General features: G+C 36.8%; 3 protein-coding genes across 13 annotated transcripts; 2 read left to right on the top strand and 1 right to left on the bottom strand.

Moving 5' to 3' along the window:
* Positions 1-1481: 1481 nt before the first annotated feature.
* Positions 1482-6500, top strand: LOC6635626 (ATP-binding cassette subfamily G member 4). Of its 3 annotated transcripts, none has more exons than XM_032438832.2 (10): positions 1482-1559; positions 3596-3832; positions 3961-4084; positions 4138-4225; positions 4287-4388; positions 4447-4592; positions 4652-5165; positions 5223-5391; positions 5462-5718; positions 5783-6500. In XM_032438832.2, exons 2-10 carry the CDS (start codon positions 3625-3627, stop codon positions 6206-6208), a joined length of 2034 nt encoding a protein of 677 aa, XP_032294723.1. In that variant the 5' UTR covers positions 1482-1559; positions 3596-3624; the 3' UTR covers positions 6209-6500. The 3 variants fall into 3 exon arrangements, with proteins under 3 accessions (XP_032294723.1, XP_015024447.1, XP_015024448.1); XM_015168961.3 differs by having other exon boundaries at positions 1482-1785; XM_015168962.3 differs by having other exon boundaries at positions 1483-1643.
* Positions 6501-7722: 1222 nt separating this feature from the next.
* On the bottom strand, positions 7723-14871 carry Sam-S (S-adenosylmethionine Synthetase). 9 transcript variants are annotated; one of them, XR_011416776.1, is made up of 8 exons: positions 14232-14463; positions 13768-13962; positions 11578-11655; positions 11233-11355; positions 9978-10090; positions 8663-9342; positions 8386-8595; positions 7723-8312 (listed from the first exon to the last, which is right to left on the bottom strand). XR_011416776.1 is itself a non-coding variant. In XM_015168983.3 (7 exons), exons 2-7 carry the CDS (start codon positions 13904-13906, stop codon positions 8490-8492), a joined length of 1239 nt encoding a protein of 412 aa, XP_015024469.1. In that variant the 5' UTR covers positions 13907-13962; positions 14809-14871; the 3' UTR covers positions 7723-8489. The 9 variants fall into 9 exon arrangements, 8 of the variants coding, with proteins under 8 accessions (XP_015024469.1, XP_015024470.1, XP_015024466.1 ...); XM_015168983.3 differs by lacking the exons at positions 9978-10090; positions 14232-14463 and adding exons at positions 10962-11074; positions 14809-14871 and having other exon boundaries at positions 7723-8595; XM_015168984.3 differs by lacking the exons at positions 9978-10090; positions 14232-14463 and adding exons at positions 10962-11074; positions 14649-14863 and having other exon boundaries at positions 7723-8595.
* Positions 14872-15698: 827 nt separating this feature from the next.
* On the top strand, positions 15699-18236 carry Nhe1 (Na[+]/H[+] hydrogen exchanger 1). Its single transcript, XM_002059080.4, has 2 exons — positions 15699-16510; positions 16570-18236. Exons 1-2 carry the CDS (start codon positions 15795-15797, stop codon positions 17828-17830), a joined length of 1977 nt encoding a protein of 658 aa, XP_002059116.2. The 5' UTR covers positions 15699-15794; the 3' UTR covers positions 17831-18236.
* The last annotated feature ends 220 nt before the right edge of the window (positions 18237-18456 follow it).

The following is an 18456-nucleotide window of genomic DNA, read 5'->3' as shown; positions in this document are numbered from 1 at the left end:
ATTTACATTGCACATGGTGTTTCTTCTAAATTAGTATAATGTTAGATTTTCTAGAGGCAGGTCTGGCGGGTTTGGCTTGATTTGGTAAAAACGGCAATGTGACAGGCCTATGTATATGCAATGTGTATGTATTATGTGGTTATAAAAATGTATATAAAAACGGCAACAGGCACAATTGTTGTGACTGGTTGTGTTATTTGTTGGTCGGCTCTGTTAAATAACTACATATATGTTCTGTTTCTGGAAATCTGTTGTGAAACATTTTTGCAAATTTAATTAAATTGGTTACCAATTTATTTAAAATTTTAAGAACAATTTTCCAGTTTTCTTTAAATACTGAGATCTCTTTTTCATTAAGGGGTGAGGTAAAATATTTGTAAAGAAAAGACTAGATAAAGCTCTGGTAAGTAAAATGGAAATTGTTTACTCCAGTCACGGGTATTCTCAGTTTACCTCTCGGTATAAAAATATGTACCCGTTTCGTTTTGCCGCCATTTCAGAGTTGCTAGGCAACCGCTTTTTGAATGTTGCCAAACAAAGCTGGAAACACGATGAGTCGACAGTAAGAGCGAGACCAACAGGCACAAGTAATCCGGACTAATCAACTTAAAGATACTCTGTGTAATGGTAGCACACATTCGAAATCTCTAGCGTGTATTTAATTTTATATATATTATATATTTTACAAGCCAAGTCACAGATACTAGCAAATAATCTTTAGAACAACTTTATTATTTATTATATGGTTGTTTTTATTTAGAGTCTCGCGGTATATTTAATTTGAAATATAATTGACCTTTGTTTAGCTTGCTTTGAGTATGGAATTTAGGATCTAGTTTAAAGAACTAGAGGTCTAATAGGTTAAGGATTCATTTCTCACGATTTCATTCCCATATACAGAAGAACTTTGTACTGTCGTTGAAATCTCTTTTATACTTACACAAAACAGTTATTTCCAGAAATAGGTTATTAAGGAGGGCAACACATTTTTAACGACATCATTATCATCATCATTTTCAGTTTTACACTACGAAACATATTGCGGTAGGTCGCACTTAAAACAGTGCTGATCCAGAAAAGAACGCTTACCAAACATTTCACAGAAGATCAGACTTCTGAGATCAAAGAAAGACATTTTTGCCCTGTTCATATTCCCATGCACAGTTTCTTAAAGCCAGATCCTGAAAAGTGCCCATTCACGTTTAGCTAAAAATAGACTGGATTCCCAACTGTAATAAAAGTTAAGACGCTTCTCTCCTCCTAGAAGAATTCTTTTAGTATTTTCTTTGTCTGCTGCGCACTTTGTAGCGTTGCGTGCTCTCATACTGAGTGCGCAACACGCTTTCGTGTGCGTGCAATACAAATGCATTTTTACATATGCATATATGTGTGTGTGTACACACGTCAATGTATGCGTGTCTAGTGTGCTTGCCTGTCGGCCCGCTGCCACTCTATCATTCTTCCTTCATTTGTTTTCAGTACATTTTCGTTTCTCGGTGCAACAAGTCGTTGCTGTCGCCGCCGTTGTCGTCGTCGTTGTTGCATGCATATATACATATGTATGTACATCACGCCCGCTACACTAATGTTAAGAGAGTGAAAACCCACAGCAATAGCATATACAAACCCAAATAGAAAGTGGAGTAAGTGCAGTGCGGCTTTAAGCCTTCGCCGGCAAACCTTGTAATATCCAAGTAAAATAGCACTCACGGGTTCACCGTATTTCAAATCCGTTCAATGAACCTGCCAGTCGACGACGTACATAAATCATTTGTCGTTGTAATCGTATGTATATTAATACAATTGTATACTACGGAATTTGCACCATTTCTTCTTATGCATATGTATATATAGAATGTAATAGTTTTATATATATTCAGATACACATGCAAATGTGTAAAAAGTAAACATGATTTTATTATTTTAAATGCAAGTCAGTAAGCAGGTAAATGGTTGCACCCATAATCAGAGAATACAAATTATTTATTGGGAATCCGAAGGGATAGTCAACACTCCCCGGTTCACTGAACACGCATGCACCATTAGTCACACTGTGATTAATAAAAATATAATGGAAATAACAAAATACTCAACAATTTTCAATTTCCCAGAGGGCATTTAGATTAGTAAGTCTATATACACGCTTAAAAATGATATGAATATGTATGTAATAGGTAAGTGTATGGGACAGTGCAATGGTCAGACGCTTAATTTAATTCCAATCGACTTTGCATTGCAATACATGTAGTACGAATGTACGTAATGTGGAATATTGCCAAAATGCCACATATGTACCTATATATAGTTTTATTTGGGTTATGTACACAGTTGTGTATATAGTTTCTTATCAAAAAGTTCAGCTTTAAAGGCACAGATAAACTAATTAAATAGGTATTGTATTACATATTGTTCAATGCACACGCATTGTGCACTCGACACATACAAAGCATGTGGTACCACTTAGTGCCACAGATCTAAATACAATTTCCGATGTAGATAAATGCTGTTTGATAATTGATGCTACTCCTATATGGTCCCACAACTTATCTGAAGCTCGCACAGCGTAACGTGATGATTGCAAAGCTCTAAGCAAGTACTCATTTTTTGTTTCGTTGACGCGAATTGAATCACTCACTAGAAAGTTCTGACCAGCGATTGCCCGTTTGCATATGCCTCGAGACATAATCAGCACAGATAGCACAGAATTTATTTAACAAGCTCAGTTCAGTGAAAAAATTGCTCGAAGAAAGCTTCTACTATGTGTCCCATCTGCTGGGCGAGAGAAATGATAATGATTGCTTCTGTTTAATTGAAGCGGCACACAAGAGCAATTTAATTTCCTCATATTTTTGGGTAGCTAGTAAGTTTTGAGCATTGAAACGGAACAGCTGATCTATGTTAAAAGCTTATGTACTGTCCGAGTTGAAATCAAGTAAAGTATTTGTTGTACTCAAATCGAGAACAAAAAAAATGTGCTCTGTACTTAAAAATAACTAACTTTTGTTTAAAAAAAAAAACAACTAGATAGAGTTTGTACCTAATTATTTAATTAAAAAGTTATACAAAAAAAAAAACTAAGCACGACATGCATTTTAAAATGAAATAATAAAATTCGAAGACCAGGATGTGCAAATGAATAGTTGATGCTTAACGCTGTATATTAACCATTATAGCGTTTTGACTATTTAAGTTTAGATGATGTTTAAACACAACAGTGCTAATATATGCATTAATTTATGATTGATCATTAGACACACTTAAAAAATGTAAATTTGCTGTGATTATCAAACAGCTGCCTATATAAACAATTAAATATTTATTCAAATCCAAGTGATTGCAAAGGTAATGTGTGCCTCGAAATTGCGCAAAGGTTATCATACCGGTTATATTGATCATTTACAACCAGTCTACAAAATTAAACATAAGTTTTTTCAATTGTGAACCTACATTCTTATAAGGAAAACTGTTCGTATAAGAGTCGGAGAGTTATCGCACTATATCTTACAGTTTGCCTGCAAATGGGACAGAGTAATTTCCATTCAACTTAACTATTCATTTTTAATTTCCAACACTTAATTGAGAATGGTTTTTTTAGGACTGCAGTAAACAGGATCCCCAACTAGAATGCAGTTAAATCAATGCGCACAGGGCGCCTCAAGCTCCCAATGCGGTAGTTCACTTAACTACAGTAGTGATATAAATGCCATTAGCGTTGAACTCCCGGACGTAGATGATTATCAATCGGTTAACGGATTAAAGTATTTGCCTGTCTGGCCACAGGTCAACCTGGAGTTTTCAGGGCTTATCTACGAAGTACCTGATCACGGAAATGGTAAGCCTATCATTAAACCAAGGGCCAATGTTATAGTATTAGCTATTACAAATAGAATTAATCTTGAAGTAAACTAGTTTTTTCTCATTGTTCCTGACCTATGATTTTGTATTGTATTTATCCCGTAGCCCACAAAACCAAGCAAATTTTACGCAACGTTAATGGCGAGTTCCGCTCTCACGAGCTTACCGCAATAATGGGACCTTCCGGAGCAGGAAAAACAACACTATTAAATGTACTAGCAGGATTTGGGTAAGACATTAATAGTATTTAATCAAACCCATCACTAAAGTCCTTATTTACAGAGCTGTCAGTTTATCTGGAGAGATTTTGGTCAATAATAGTCCGCGCGACATGCGAATCTTTCGCAAGATGTCTCGTTACATTATGCAGGTATGGACCCTAACTTAAATCTGCGAGACAAATGTGATATTTTCGAATGAATATCGCGCAGACAGATGTTCTCGACCCGAAGTTTACTGTAAGAGAGATGATGCTTTTGGCGGCAAACTTAAAACTGGGAAATGAGTTAAAATTAGCTCAAAAACTTGAAGTGGTGAGCAGATTAACAAGATTTGAGATTCTTCAGCTGTACAATTCTCGTTTGCATATAGATTGATGAAATCTTGGGTATGTTGCGTTTAACACGCGCTCAAAACACGAAGACTGAAAAAATTTCTGGCGGAGAGCGAAAACGGCTTTCAATCGCACTGGAACTGGTGAACAATCCACCTGTAATATTTTTAGATGAGCCAACAACGTATGTTTGATGTTATGTGTGCATTGATTCGCTTTACTAGTCTATTCTGTTTCTTGCAGGGGACTGGACGATCTTTCTAGCTCACAGTGCATAGCGCTTCTCAAAATGTTAGCAGCCGGTGGTCGCACCGTCATCTGCTCCATACATACACCGTCCGCCAAGATTTTTGAAATGTTTGACAAGGTGTATGTACTCGCCGAGGGTCAGTGCATCTACCAAGGCAGTGGAGCCAACATTGTTCCATACATGAACCACCTAGGGCTGTCCTGTCCGCTAACATACAATCCTGCTGACTTTATAATTGAAGTGGCGTGCCACGAGTACGGTAACAATTACCAAGATCGCATGGTGGAAGCCGTGTGCAATGGAAGAGTCGTACGATGGATTCCACCAGGGGAAAATGGTAAAGAAACACCAACAAAATCGGATACAACTTCGGGTGCCTCCTCATACTATGAAATAGACCAATTTGAGGAGGAAATTAATCCAAAGTTACTAACATCCAAGTCCACCTGGTGGATGCAGTACAAATTGCTGCTCACCCGCATAATGCTGCAAATGTGGCGCGACAATGTAAGTAAAGAAGGAATTTATAAAGAACTCTATTTAAGTGAATATTATATCTTTTAGTCGTACATCAAACTGAAATTTTACATGAATATAATTCTGGCGCTAATCGTGGGCGGGCTTTATACGGGAGTGGGAAGTCAAGCTTCAAAGGCTCTATTTAACTTTGGCTTTATGTTCACCATTGTCATAGCCTATTTGTACCTGCCCATGATGCCGGTGCTTTTGCAATGTAAGTCAATATTGTAATTGTATTGTTTACTATTACATTTTAATAATTGTTTGCACTTTCATAATTCCAGTTCCCACCGAAATTAAACTTCTAAAACGCGAATATTTTAATCAGTGGTACCGACTAAGCTCCTACTATGCCGCCATGATTTCTGCCAAATTGCCTTTGATGTTCGTCTTGGCAGTCATCTATTTGGCAATTGTTTACTTAATGTCCAGCCAGCCGCTTGAATGGTTCCGATTCGCCATGCTTTTTACCATAGCATTTCTAACAGCTCTCACCTCCGACAGTTTTGGCCTACTGATATCCAGTAGGCTTAGTTTAGTGGTAAGGTCTACGAATATCCCTATACCTTTTGCTACATCTTACTACATATATCTCCAATATTTAGAATGGCATGTTCATGGGACCGGTTCTTGCTGTTCCTCTTATTTTACTTTCTATATACGGCATGGGCTACGGTAAGGATGCCTACATCTCACCCCTCATGCGGTTTCTTATGTCGCTTAGCTTTCTACGCCATGGTCTAGAGGGCCTAGTGGCAGCTTTATACGACTATGGAAGGGGCGATACAATTTGTGAAGTCGAAGTTTTTTGTATGTTTAAGAAGTCGCAATTTCTTTTGATATTTCTTGGATTTGAGAACATAAACTATTTTTGGTCAGTGAGCTGCTTACTTGGATTCTACGTGACCTTCACAGTTGCTGCATATGTTATGATACGCCATAGGTTAAAAAAATCGGCAGCAAATCCGATGATTGCTTATGTCATGCGGCTTCTGACGGAACATTTTAATTTCACTTCGTATAATTATTAGAGATCGCTTTCGGGAGCAAATTTACATGCCATTTTTTGTAATTAGGATATAAATGTTCGTATAAATTGAACAAAGTAGAGCTTGTGATTAGATTTAAGCGGCCACCAGATGGTCAAATTCTAATTATACAAACTTCGTGACAATGAAATGTGTATGTATAAGATACATGTGCGTCGTTTATTTTTAAGTTATACAAATATATTACTGCACATATATGTAATGTATATAAGGATAAGTAAATTAAATGATTTTTTAGGCAACGGCTTAAAATAAAGATAAGGGTAATACTATAGGTAAAGGCGTGTAATTATTTAAAAAAAAAAAACTTACTTGCTTATTTTGTCGACAGGCTGAACACTGAAATCACACGCGCACAACAATCGAGATGTTTAGATTTAATTATTACGAGAAAATACACTATCGGTAAATTCGCAAACGGACACTAAATTAATAGCTCAGGTATCAGCCGCGTAACCCGTATTATATTTTTTGATCCTGCAACTATTTTCGATCATATTTATTTTCGCTCTTTTTGCACAATTTTTGGGATTTAGCCGCACAACTATTTTTAGGCAAAAAAATTCCAAAAAAAAATGCAAAAAAAAAACACGCTTCACGACAGGCACTGGAATCACACACGCACAACAATCGCGATGTTTAGATTTAATTATTACGTTTAGATCGAGCAAAAACACAATCTGCAAATTCGTAAACGGGCACTAAATTAATAGCAGGTATAAGCCGCGTAAGGTGTGCTATACTTTTTTCCAGCAGCAATTTTCGCTCAAATTTATTGCCGCCTTTTTGACACAATTTTCGGGATAAACGCGCGAAATTAGGAAAAAAAAAAAATGTAATACTTTTTTGTCGACTGGCACTGAAATCACACGCGCACAACAATTAAGACGCTTTGATTTACTTATTACGTTTAGATCGAGCAAAAGCAATATCTTCTAAATTCGTTAACGGACACTAAATTAAAATCAACCGCTTAAGCCGTTTTATATATGAAGATGTAAATTTTATCCCGCAACTATTTTCGATCATTTTTACTGCCGCCTTTTTGGAACTAAGTATTTTCTTTTTACAGCACTATTTTTGAAGACTTGCAATACTAATTGCAGATTGTCGGCAAACTAATTGCTGTGAAACCCAACAGTCGTCAGCTGATTAAGCACGTTCATCATTCGAGTTAGTGATTTTGTATCGGTCAGACATTTGTCACCCATATTAGACAACTCTACTACACTAAAAAGTTTTATTTTTGATTTACCCACTTATAAACTTAAGGTATAACGTCTACTTTCATCCGTATGTTTATATATTCTTTGAAATCACACCGTATATCACGACATTTATATTAAATACATTATATTTGACGGACAATGGCAAAAAAATTTTCTTTTACAGTCCAGTTTTTGGTATAAACCTGTGCCCCCATTTAAGTTTATGGGTAAATATGTTTTTAAATTTGTATATATTAATATTAACATAATTAAACGCAATTTAAAATGTTTTACTTGTATTTTAAAAATATATTTTTGTAAAGGAAAATACAGCAAATACAAAACTTGGTAAGTCTAAGTAATGTACAATTAGGTTGTTTAAAAGATTGGTTAAATACCAACATCGACAAAAGACAACATAGCAATTTACAAACAAATAAGAATGCTCTTTTCAACACATACAATACCCTATGCCCGGGTCTGAACCATCTAAATGTATGTCAATTATAACAGACTTGGCATTTGAATCCGTTGATGATGGCATTCGAAAACTATTACATTTTTTGAACATGGGAAATATCTCCCATTGCCAGTTGTATACAATTGCACCACAATATTAAGTTAAAAACCCGTAAAAGGGGCACAAGGTATTACAATATTCAAAACATGAGAATGGTTACTATTTATATTAATATTTTATACAAGTTTTGAAAACGGATAAGAAAACAGCTTTGATGTGGTAGGTAACATATTGATCAAATAAAACATAAGCTCTCAAATTGGTAATTGAGCTTCTTACTGACAGTAAGTTCATATATGCAATTATGACCCGTACAACTAAATTGTATAAATTGCTGCATACACACAATGCGTATGAACTATAAAGAAAGAGTTTATAGATAAGAAATGAAAGCCTAAAAAGCTGCCAAGCCTATTGCTGGCGCCACTTACTCTTTTAAACTAAAAACTAAAAATTATGTTGCTGTTATTGTTTCTTTTAATGTCCTTAGTTTCTTAGCACACGGTGGCTGTGGCAACGACATTTCGGCATCTAGTCAATTGGTTTCCAAATGTTTTGCCTGCTCCCATGAGAAACCATCACGACCAAAGTGGCCGTACGTGCTGGTGCGCTGGTAAATTGGTTGGCGTAGATTTAGGTCTCTGTGTAGTGAAAAGTGTGGAGTAATTAAAAAATATTGGCATTCTATAACATGTATCATGCACTTACTTGACAATCATGCCGGGCCGTAAGTCAAAGTTGCGCTTGATAATGTCCAGAAGTTCCTTTTGTGACTTGTGGGAGGTGCCGTAGTCAAAAACGGTTATGGAAAGCGGCTCTGCCAAACCAATCGCGTACGAGACCTGCACCAAGCATCGCTTGCAGAGCCCGGCTTTTACCAGCGATTTTGCAACCCAACGCGCTGCGTAAGCCGCTGACCTATCGACCTTTGTGAAATCCTTACCGGAAAATGCACCACCACCATGTGCACCCCAGCCGCCATATGTGTCCACTATGATTTTACGGCCGGTCAAACCAGCGTCACCCATTGGACCGCCAATGACAAACAGTCCACAGGGATTTATGTGCACAATGGTATTGGCATCAAAGTATTTGGCGGGAATGACAACTTTAACTACCTTTTCCATAACCTCCGAGCGAAGAGTGTCCAGCGCAATTTTATCCGAATGCTGCATTGATACAACAATAGTATGCACGCGCTTAGGCACAGCCGATCCCTGGTTAAAGAGATACTCGCAGGTGACTTGTGTCTTAGAATCTGGACGAGCCCACCAGAAGACATCCGATCGTCGCAACTCTGCAATCTTTTCGTTTAGTTTATGTGCCAGCACGACCGTTAGAGGCATGCACTCCTCTGTCTCGTCGGTAGCATAGCCAAACATAATACCCTGTAAACGATTAAAATATCGCGTTAATAATGCAAATGACTATATCACAATGGAAAAAACAATAATCGTTAAACTTTAAGTTAGTACAAGTAAACGACATGTTTTCAAATGAAATATTAAGAAGTAACATGGAAAACAAATTAGAGCATGAAAAAGCTGCAGTGACTATGACCGGAGATCAAATTGCCAACATTTTTGATAAACCAAAGCAAACCATTTACAATCTATGAATATGTTAGTTAATGGCTCATGAAAACTGAATATGAAAAACTCTATTTTATGTCATATACGAGTATAATTTTGGCAAACAAGATAATAAATGTTTTCTGTGCTATGTGAGCGCTTTTGCACTGTATTGCAATTTTCTACAATGCCATATATTGCAATCATAAAATGATTTTCAATGTTATTATAATAATGTACCTTAATAATAATTACACTTATTGTTTTAAAATTAGTCACACATATAAATAAGAAAATACAAAATATGCAACATAGATTGTACATTGTACATGTGACTATTATACTCTTTCCAAAAAAAAAATATGAATCGATTATAATAAGGCTTATTGGAAAGGGTATATAAGGTCGGCTAGCCGAACCTTGCATAATTTGTACTTGTTTTTGGTTCACACCTGGTCTCCGGCACCGATTTCTTCCTCAGGGCGATTAACATGCACACCAGCAGCAATTTCAGGCGATTGTTGATCCAATGCCAAGAGAACGTTGCATGTTTTATAATCGAAACCTTTTTTCGTTTTATAAACCGTTTTCGAATTAAGTATTAAGGTATCAAATATGGTTAATGTATCGTGTTTTTTTTGTTTTATATGAAACGAAAGAGATAAAAAGTAGAGAGCGCAGCACAATTGAAAATACATAAGTAATGGTAAGTAATGTGTTTGTTATGATATAACCCCGTTAATACTATAAATTGTATTCTGTGTATAATTTATGTATATATATTTAAGCAAACACAGCACATTCTGCTTAATATTTGACAAATGAGATATATGTTGGTATGCTGAAAACCTAGTTGAAGAACTGATTTGATTATAGCCACAGTTCACACCTTAGAAATTCCCTGAGATCGAAGACACCGCCCATTGAGGTCTGATTTTATGGGATGCAGCATGCGTTTGGTTATAGTATGTTGTTTCTTAAGTTCCTTTTCGAAAACTTACTTATCTGAATAAAATAAATGGCTTATGTTAAATGAGAAGTTATGTAGTCAGCCCAATCGAAGTGAATTTGATATGATATTTCCCAGTAATCTTCATTACATTTTTCTGAAGAATAATGTCACAAATAATATTCTTTTTTATTTAAGACAAAATGTATCCTCTCACGTAGATCTTGTTTATAGCTTGTTTGAAAACTATTATGAATATTTTCCATTTTGATATGCAAAAATATCTGGAATTTAAAAATGCAATTGCACCTATTGTAGAGAACGATAACAAGAGTATGAGATTCGGGTTGGCCAAGAAACGAGCATAGTAAATATGAGAAACACACGATTTAGAATAACATTAAACGAAATGTAAACATAACAAACAAACGCACACTATTCGGCTTCACTTAGTTGATAATAACGGTACTGATATGCTTTGTTATACCTGGTCACCAGCGCCGACATCCTCTTCTTCGCGATTAATGTGCACGCCGTTGGCAATATCGGGTGATTGTTGTTCAATGGCAACGAGCAGGTTTAACGTCTTCCAATCGAAACCTTTTTAATTTTGGGTTGATGTTTATGGTATTTTTCATTTTAATATAGAATATTCACATGTGCACATAAATACAGAAACAACGCATTGAGCTGTTCCTGGGGCCCACCCGCAAGATTATATATATTCTCAACTTGTATGCCAAGCGCAGAAAACTTACCCTTCGAGGAGTCATCGTAACCAATATGTTGGACCGTCTCACGCACAACCTTTTGATAGTCAACCACTGCCTTGGATGTAATTTCACCGCAGAGCAGAATCATGCCAGTCTTTGCCACCGTTTCTATTTTAAAAATAATTTAAAATAAGATTCGGCGTCTCAAATAATGCAATGTCAGTGGGCTGGCTCAGAGTTAAATAAATCATTAGTTTATTGTTTTACTTCTGTAGTTGGGGACAGCTTAAGATAACTTTTATAAATGCTTATAAGCTGATTAAAACTTTATGCGTTTAATAACTCAGTGCTCCACTAACTTGCATTTATTCAATATTTTTTAATACTTACCACAGGCCACTTTAGCGTTAGGATCTTGTCGTAGATGGGCATCTAGGATGGCATCACTAATTTGATCGCACATTTTGTCTAAAAAATATGATAAAATAATAAATCAACCGATGCTGTTATGTATTTGTAGAATATATATGTGATAAGTATATACGAATTCCCAGACAAAGGCACCGCGACGCCACTTTGGCAGCACCGAGTAGACTCGCCAGCTAAAATTGCCGGACAAAGCAGTTTATTTTCATTTTCATTTTGCGATTGACAGCGAAATTCTATGCCGCGTAAAATTTTAGGGATCAACATGAAGAAAGAAAAACTACACGTGCTTACAAAACGAGCTTGGTTTAATTTTACATTAAGCCATATTCGACGGGAATATATTACTCAAGTAAACAATATTGATAAATCGCCAAGGAAGGAAAAGTGTTTAATCATTTAAATGGCGCATCGTGTTGGATTGGTTCAATAAATATATTATTTAAATACTAATCTACATAAATACATTTTTTTTTTAGCTGAGAGCTTTAGGCGCCCCTTTGTCTTTTTGGGTTCCGGGGGTTGCTGATAACCCCACTTCAAATCAGCGATTGTTTACTAGAATGACAATCAAAAAATGCCTGGAATAAACCGCCTCATCATGTCCGGTGTATGTTGGATGATCCATTTGAGATGTTACAAATTTTACAATACCTAATTTAAATGTCATTAATGTCAGGAAGTACTTTCACTACTGGGACAACGGTTAAGAATACTGATAGCATAGATAAAGTAGCGCATAAACCCATCCATCAATCAGCCAAACGTACAATTTCCATCTTGTATTGATAATATAATTTTTTTGTATCATCTAAATACATACATACATATGGGCATAGTCATAGTTCCCATTTAAGCCAACTTAATTAGTTTCAAAAGTGGTTAGAGCAATCAATGTGTCGCACTAAAGGGTCGGTCGTCCTTATCACTAGGCTGTAGTAATACTACTATAATAGCATACAAAGATTTATATATATATAAACATATGTATATCAACTGGTATTTCTCTTGTATTTCTGAGTTTGTAAATTGGGAATACAAACAAAAATGCAATGTAAAGAACCAATAAATACAGCGAAGCTTGAAACCACGTGGTTCCAAACTTTGCAAATTTGATAAGCTGTGGAAATATAGTGTACGGCTGTTAAATATCATCACCTCTAAAACCAGAATAAAGACAAAATTCCTATATTTTGTACTTTAGTTTACGCACTAACATGTATGTATGTATATTTCAGATGTAATTATATATTGTTGTGTTTATGTAAGTATGTGTAAAATTGTAAAAAAAAAGTACGTTTGCGATTGTTTTGATCGTCATTTGCCGAAAGAGAACCGGTAACTCAAAAGAGTAATAATCAGAAAAAGCACATGGTGCGCATGACGCACTCTGAGTTGTGCTAAGCAATCTATAAAAACATACATACATACGCTCTAACAAACATACAAACATACTGCTCTGCGTATGTATGAATGTAAATTTAACACGTTGCCGGGGCAGCCTCTGTAGCAACAGCACTTCGGACCAAAAATGAGCGACCAGCTGGTAGTTGTTGGGCAAATGATGAAGGCTTACATTGACATTGTTTGTAAGAATTTTAAACACAAATGGTTAAATTAATATGCGTGTGTTGTATATGAGCTCCTAAAACCATGGCTTAGATCGTTAGTAAAATATCACTTATTTGGTATAAGTATATAACATAGAGCTGGTCACACTAACCAATTGCTATTGTTGTTCTGCTGAGTAAACAAGCACGTTTTTCGATAGAATTTTCTACCTACTAAAGCTAATTATATAGAAAAATTAACATCAAACATTGTAGCTACCAAGCAAAGCGATGGACTGGTAGAACAATTGTAATAACACTACCAACATTTTATCAAAACTTGATAAATCAATGTATGATTGTATGTACAAACAATTATGCCTTAAATTGTACCGAAATGTGAATATGTTCAGCAGGAGGTACATAAGTATGTACATACAAATACGTATGTATGTATGTATATGTTATTGAGCATGCCCGCACTGTGTGATGCAATAAGGAGGTCGGAATGGTTAGCTGGCGTCGTCTCTCGTCTGCGATTTGAATGCACTGTAGCTAATTTAAGCCTGCAAAATTATCTATTTGTGTGTGTATATGAACTTACCTGGGTGTCCCTCGCCCACGGATTCGGAAGTAAATAGAAAAGTTTGTCCATCTTCCATATCGTAGGAATTTCCATTGCCATTGCTGCCATTAAAGCCGTTGGCGTTGGTAGCGGTGTGTCCATTGGTCTTTTGCGGCATTTTGAATGAAGCTTGTTATTTATAGTTGGTACTATGTCAAGTGGCTAATGTTGTTACTGTATAAAACAAAATAATCGTTATTTATAAGTGAGAAATTGATTTTCCCAAAACTATCACGAGCAACAAATCTGATGCCAATTGTATACCGCCGCTTGGTGTGTGCATATTTGCCATTTCTTACGAATATTTTTTTTTACATACTCTAATGACAGATTATATTATTGTTATTTTTATATAATCAGCAAACGCATTTTACGGTTTATGCTGTGTTTGATGGCAAGTCACGCACACACGCCACAGCAGCTATACATACTTATGTACATACATGTATATATGTATGAATAAACATACACACCGACAAGCAAGAACTGTTCAATGAAAGTGTATTTAACTGGCTTTCTATGTTTTTTAAAAGAATGGAATTAGAATAAATGATGCAGCCTCTGTGGGCAGTAAGTTGCACTGATTTTTCTTATATTTTAGCCGACGGGCAATCAAATTAGCGCAACTAAAACGCACGTCCTATCTCCGTGACGGTATGGTAGAAAAAGAGCGCACACTTTTCGCCAGCTATAGAATTTATAGCCATGAAGTGGGAGCGAACAACGATGGCGGCGCCGTGTGAGAGCAAACATTCTCTCTTTCCCTCGCAGTGGTAACATGTATGTATGTATGTATGTAAAAATGTATGTAGCTTGTTTTGGCGCTCCTATTTGTAGCTGCTGCCGCACAACTTTCCTACCGTTCTTAAGGTAACTCGAAAGAGCATCTCCACGTTTTTTCTCGGCAGTTCGTAAAAACAGCTGTTTTGCACTGCCGTGGGTGGCTTAGGGTTGCCACTCTGTTTATGTATTTTAAAAACAGAACAACAAAATATACTATTTTAATATGCCAGAACTTACGTCGTAATTTTACTGTTAAGAATTGTAATTTGTTATAACTTTTTACTGTTTTCAATCGCTCGAACAGCTTCTAACTGTGAATTTTTGTTTGAAAATGTATGTTTTTATAAATATTTGTGGCTCAATCCGGAAAGATGATTAGGCGAAATTATGGGCTTATCATTATTAAATCACAAATGGGTTGATGAAATATTAAAACACCCTGGGTAGTTGATTTACCTTTACATAAGCAGCGAGTGAATTCATATGGATAGTAAGTGTCTGTGTGCCCAACGATGTTGAGCATCAAAAATCTCGAAATTTTTTAGAAGTGTACCAACTGGTTTATTTTGTCAGTTAATAAATTAAAGATCTATTTCTAAGAACTATATCAATCGACAATTTTGAATATACACGAGCCTTTTAAAAAAAAGATGCGTCACTAACATGCGCCCGACAACAATTTCGGTATTTTAAAATAACAAAGAACCATAGAGAGATCGTGTCATGCTAATCACAAACAAGGTCGCCCAAGATCAAGGCGATCGGTAATCTGCTTTCTGCATAATAAATACAAAAATCTATTGAAAATAGCTGAAATAACAAGCCTCATTATCTTTCAAATGATGTTGACCCCCAGGATAGATTTGTTGGTTGCGCGCAAACAAATCTAACTTTCATTTGTAGAAATGTTAATGGCTTAAAATAATACAGAATTCCTAATTATTTGGACAACGCGTTCTTTAACTAATTGCTTACAACTTTCATCACTATCTAAGCCTTGAACCACGGGATGAGATATATGGCCTTATCGATATATGGCTTTAAGCGAGTGCTTTAGACCAATATTATTCGTTATTTCAGGCATACCCTTGTTACGATGCCCAAAACCAGTGTGGTAAAGTAACAGGCCATTGATAAAACAGCTGTTCATGACGTGTTTGTGGTTCGTTAACATAAGAAAAAAATCGCAGCAATTCGCTTGCACTGTGTCCTTTTAGTTAAAAATGAAGGGGAAATTGATGGCGCTATGGGCAATAGCCATAATCATTTTCTTAACACAACAAACGTCAGCATTAGACGTACCAAATGACATCGCAGCTGCGGGGAAGAGTATCGAGAAAATAGTTGACACATCGCAGAACAACAGTACGGTAGTTAATGGAACTATTGTAAATATAAGTAACAGGACGACTTATGATAGCAACCTCAGCGCCAGCTTGACGCCAGTTGAATTGAGCTCATATACAGTCGGGCCACCAAATGTGAATGTATCAAAAAACGCGACCACGACAGTCACGGAGCCATCGTTAATTGATCCACACGCCGTTGAGCAGGAGCACAATTCCTCGCTATCGTTATTCTTTGTTATTTGTGTTATTATGCTGGGAATACTTTTGATACACTCGATGCTTCAGACTGGCTTTCAATATTTGCCGGAGTCCATTGTGGTGGTGTTTTTAGGTGCACTCATTGGCCTTTCACTAAATGTAATGTCTGGCGAAAATGGCAGCTGGAAACGAGAGGAGGTCTTTTCACCGACGGGCTTCTTCCTCGTTCTTTTGCCGCCTATTATATTTGAGTCTGGATACAATTTACACAAAGGCAACTTTTTCCAAAACATTGGCTCTATACTGGTCTTTGCAATTTTTGGCACAACTATATCTGCCCTGGTGATTGGCGCAGGCATATACTTGTTGGGAATGGCCGAGGTAGCCTATCGGTGCGTATGTAATGTCACTAATGAGCATATGGTCTTATAATTGCTTTTTTTGCTCCTAGGCTCAATTTTTCAGAATCATTCGCATTTGGTTCCCTTATCTCGGCGGTGGATCCCGTGGCCACGGTAGCTATCTTTCATGCCCTCGATGTAGACCCAATTTTGAACATGTTGGTTTTTGGTGAAAGCATTCTTAATGATGCCATATCAATTGTATTGACGGCATCCATAACCATTAACGCCAATGCTGACGCAGGCACGGGCGAGGCAATGATGAGCGCGCTAAAAACATTCTGCGAGATGTTTTTCGCTTCAGCTGGTATAGGTGTAATCTTCGCTCTTATATCGGCATTACTTCTGAAACACATCGATCTGCGCAAACATCCTTCATTAGAGTTCGCTATAATGTTAATGTTTACATATGCACCTTACGTTTTAGCCGAAGGTATACATTTGAGTGGGATCATGGCTATACTCTTTTGTGGAATCGTTATGTCACATTACACGCATTTCAATTTGTCGACTGTCACTCAGATTACTATGCAGCAGACGATGCGAACATTGGCCTTTATAGCAGAGACATGCGTATTTGCCTACCTGGGACTGGCAATTTTTTCATTCAAGCACCAAGTGGAATTGTCCTTCGTCATATGGTCGATTGTGCTCTGCCTGATCGGACGTGCCTGCAACATTTTTCCGCTGGCTTATTTGGTGAATAAGTTTCGTGAACACAAAATTAACAATAAGATGCAGTTTATTATGTGGTTCTCGGGTCTGCGAGGTGCTATTTCCTATGCACTGTCTCTGCATTTACATCTGGATAGTCAGGAGAAACGGCACGTCATTATTACTACTACGCTGATCATAGTTCTCTTTACAACGCTCGTTTTGGGAGGCTCAACTATGCCGCTACTAAAATACCTGAAGCCTGGTAAAAAACGCCGAACACGTGGATCTGTACGCTCCTCAGACGGCAGCTCGCACAGCACACATCGGAAGCGCAGCAAGTCAATATCTCTATCTAAGACTCGAGAGTGGGGACAGGCAATCGATTCAGAGCACTTGTCCGAACTGACAGAGGAGGAGGATGTCTCATTTACGCAAGCACGTGATCGCTTCGGCCGTTTGGACCGCAAGTATTTTATACCCTTTTTCACACGTCGCTTCAACAGCCAGGAGCTTCATGAATGTAAGTCCCAAATGGCCGACTTAACCAACAAATGGTATCAGGCCATACGCATCAGCCCCTTAGACTCGGACGAGTCGGACGATGAGATTGGGCTATCGGCCAATACAAGCCAAAGTAATCTGGCACGGTCATAAATTAAGCCGTGCATCGGCTAAGTGGCTGGCTGTGTACAAATATCTGAGTGTCCAAAGTATTTAGTATATGTAAGGAAATGCGTTGTCGCAGAAAAGTTATTCATATTCCTATACCCTGTATTGAAATTTTATTTACAAAATGTGTATATTTATTGTGTGTGACGGTGGTGGTGTATCTCGTTGAGGTGTTTATATTTACGTATTTATAGTTGTTGCACAGCAGCAGTATTTTACTTATTCATAATTTTAATAATTCGCCATTTTTGTAATCACGGTAGTGATCCAAACAGGAAGAATTTTAAGCTTTATACAGATCAGGTAATTTTGTTTTATTACATGTAATACGTTGTGTGAAAATTTTGTGAGAAGCAAACATTTGTATCTCATACAAAATAAATTGTGATATATAAATTCAACACAACTACATTTTGATAGTTAATTACACTGCTGAGTCGTTTTTAAACGGTTTGGGTTCCATAAAATTGGAATAAAATATGTTTTTTATTTTTGAACCTTTGATTTACGACAACGATTATTGTGGATCACGATTGGCCGCTTATCGATTTATTGATAATAAGCTGTTTCATCGCATAAAATCGTAGCAGCACATTAGAGTGACCAGCCTG

The sequence above is a fragment of the Drosophila virilis genome, chromosome 4 (assembly GCF_030788295.1).
Source record: "Drosophila virilis strain 15010-1051.87 chromosome 4, Dvir_AGI_RSII-ME, whole genome shotgun sequence".
In the NCBI taxonomy this organism is placed as follows: Eukaryota; Metazoa; Arthropoda; class Insecta; order Diptera; family Drosophilidae; genus Drosophila; species Drosophila virilis.
This window is presented reverse-complemented; position numbering and strand designations above follow the sequence as displayed.

Bases quoted from the DNA above. Each gene is read 5' to 3' on its own strand.
- LOC6635626 (XM_032438832.2), top strand. From the start codon at position 3,625: ATGCAGTTAAATCAATGCGCACAGGGCGCCTCAAGCTCCCAATGCGGT. The intron at 4,593-4,651 runs GTATGTTTGATG...TGTTTCTTGCAG, and splicing joins TTTTTAGATGAGCCAACAAC to GGGACTGGACGATCTTTCTA. The intron at 5,166-5,222 runs GTAAGTAAAGAA...TATATCTTTTAG, and splicing joins TGCAAATGTGGCGCGACAAT to TCGTACATCAAACTGAAATT.
- Sam-S (XM_015168983.3), bottom strand. From the start codon at position 13,906: ATGCCGCAAAAGACCAATGGACACACCGCTACCAACGCCAACGGCTTT. The intron at 11,356-11,577 runs GTAAGTATTAAA...TTTTTAAAATAG, and splicing joins TAACGCTAAAGTGGCCTGTG to AAACGGTGGCAAAGACTGGC. The intron at 9,343-10,961 runs GTATAACAAAGC...AATCGTTTACAG, and splicing joins ATGTCGGCGCTGGTGACCAG to GGTATTATGTTTGGCTATGC.
- Nhe1 (XM_002059080.4), top strand. From the start codon at position 15,795: ATGAAGGGGAAATTGATGGCGCTATGGGCAATAGCCATAATCATTTTC. The intron at 16,511-16,569 runs GTGCGTATGTAA...TTTTGCTCCTAG, and splicing joins ATGGCCGAGGTAGCCTATCG to GCTCAATTTTTCAGAATCAT.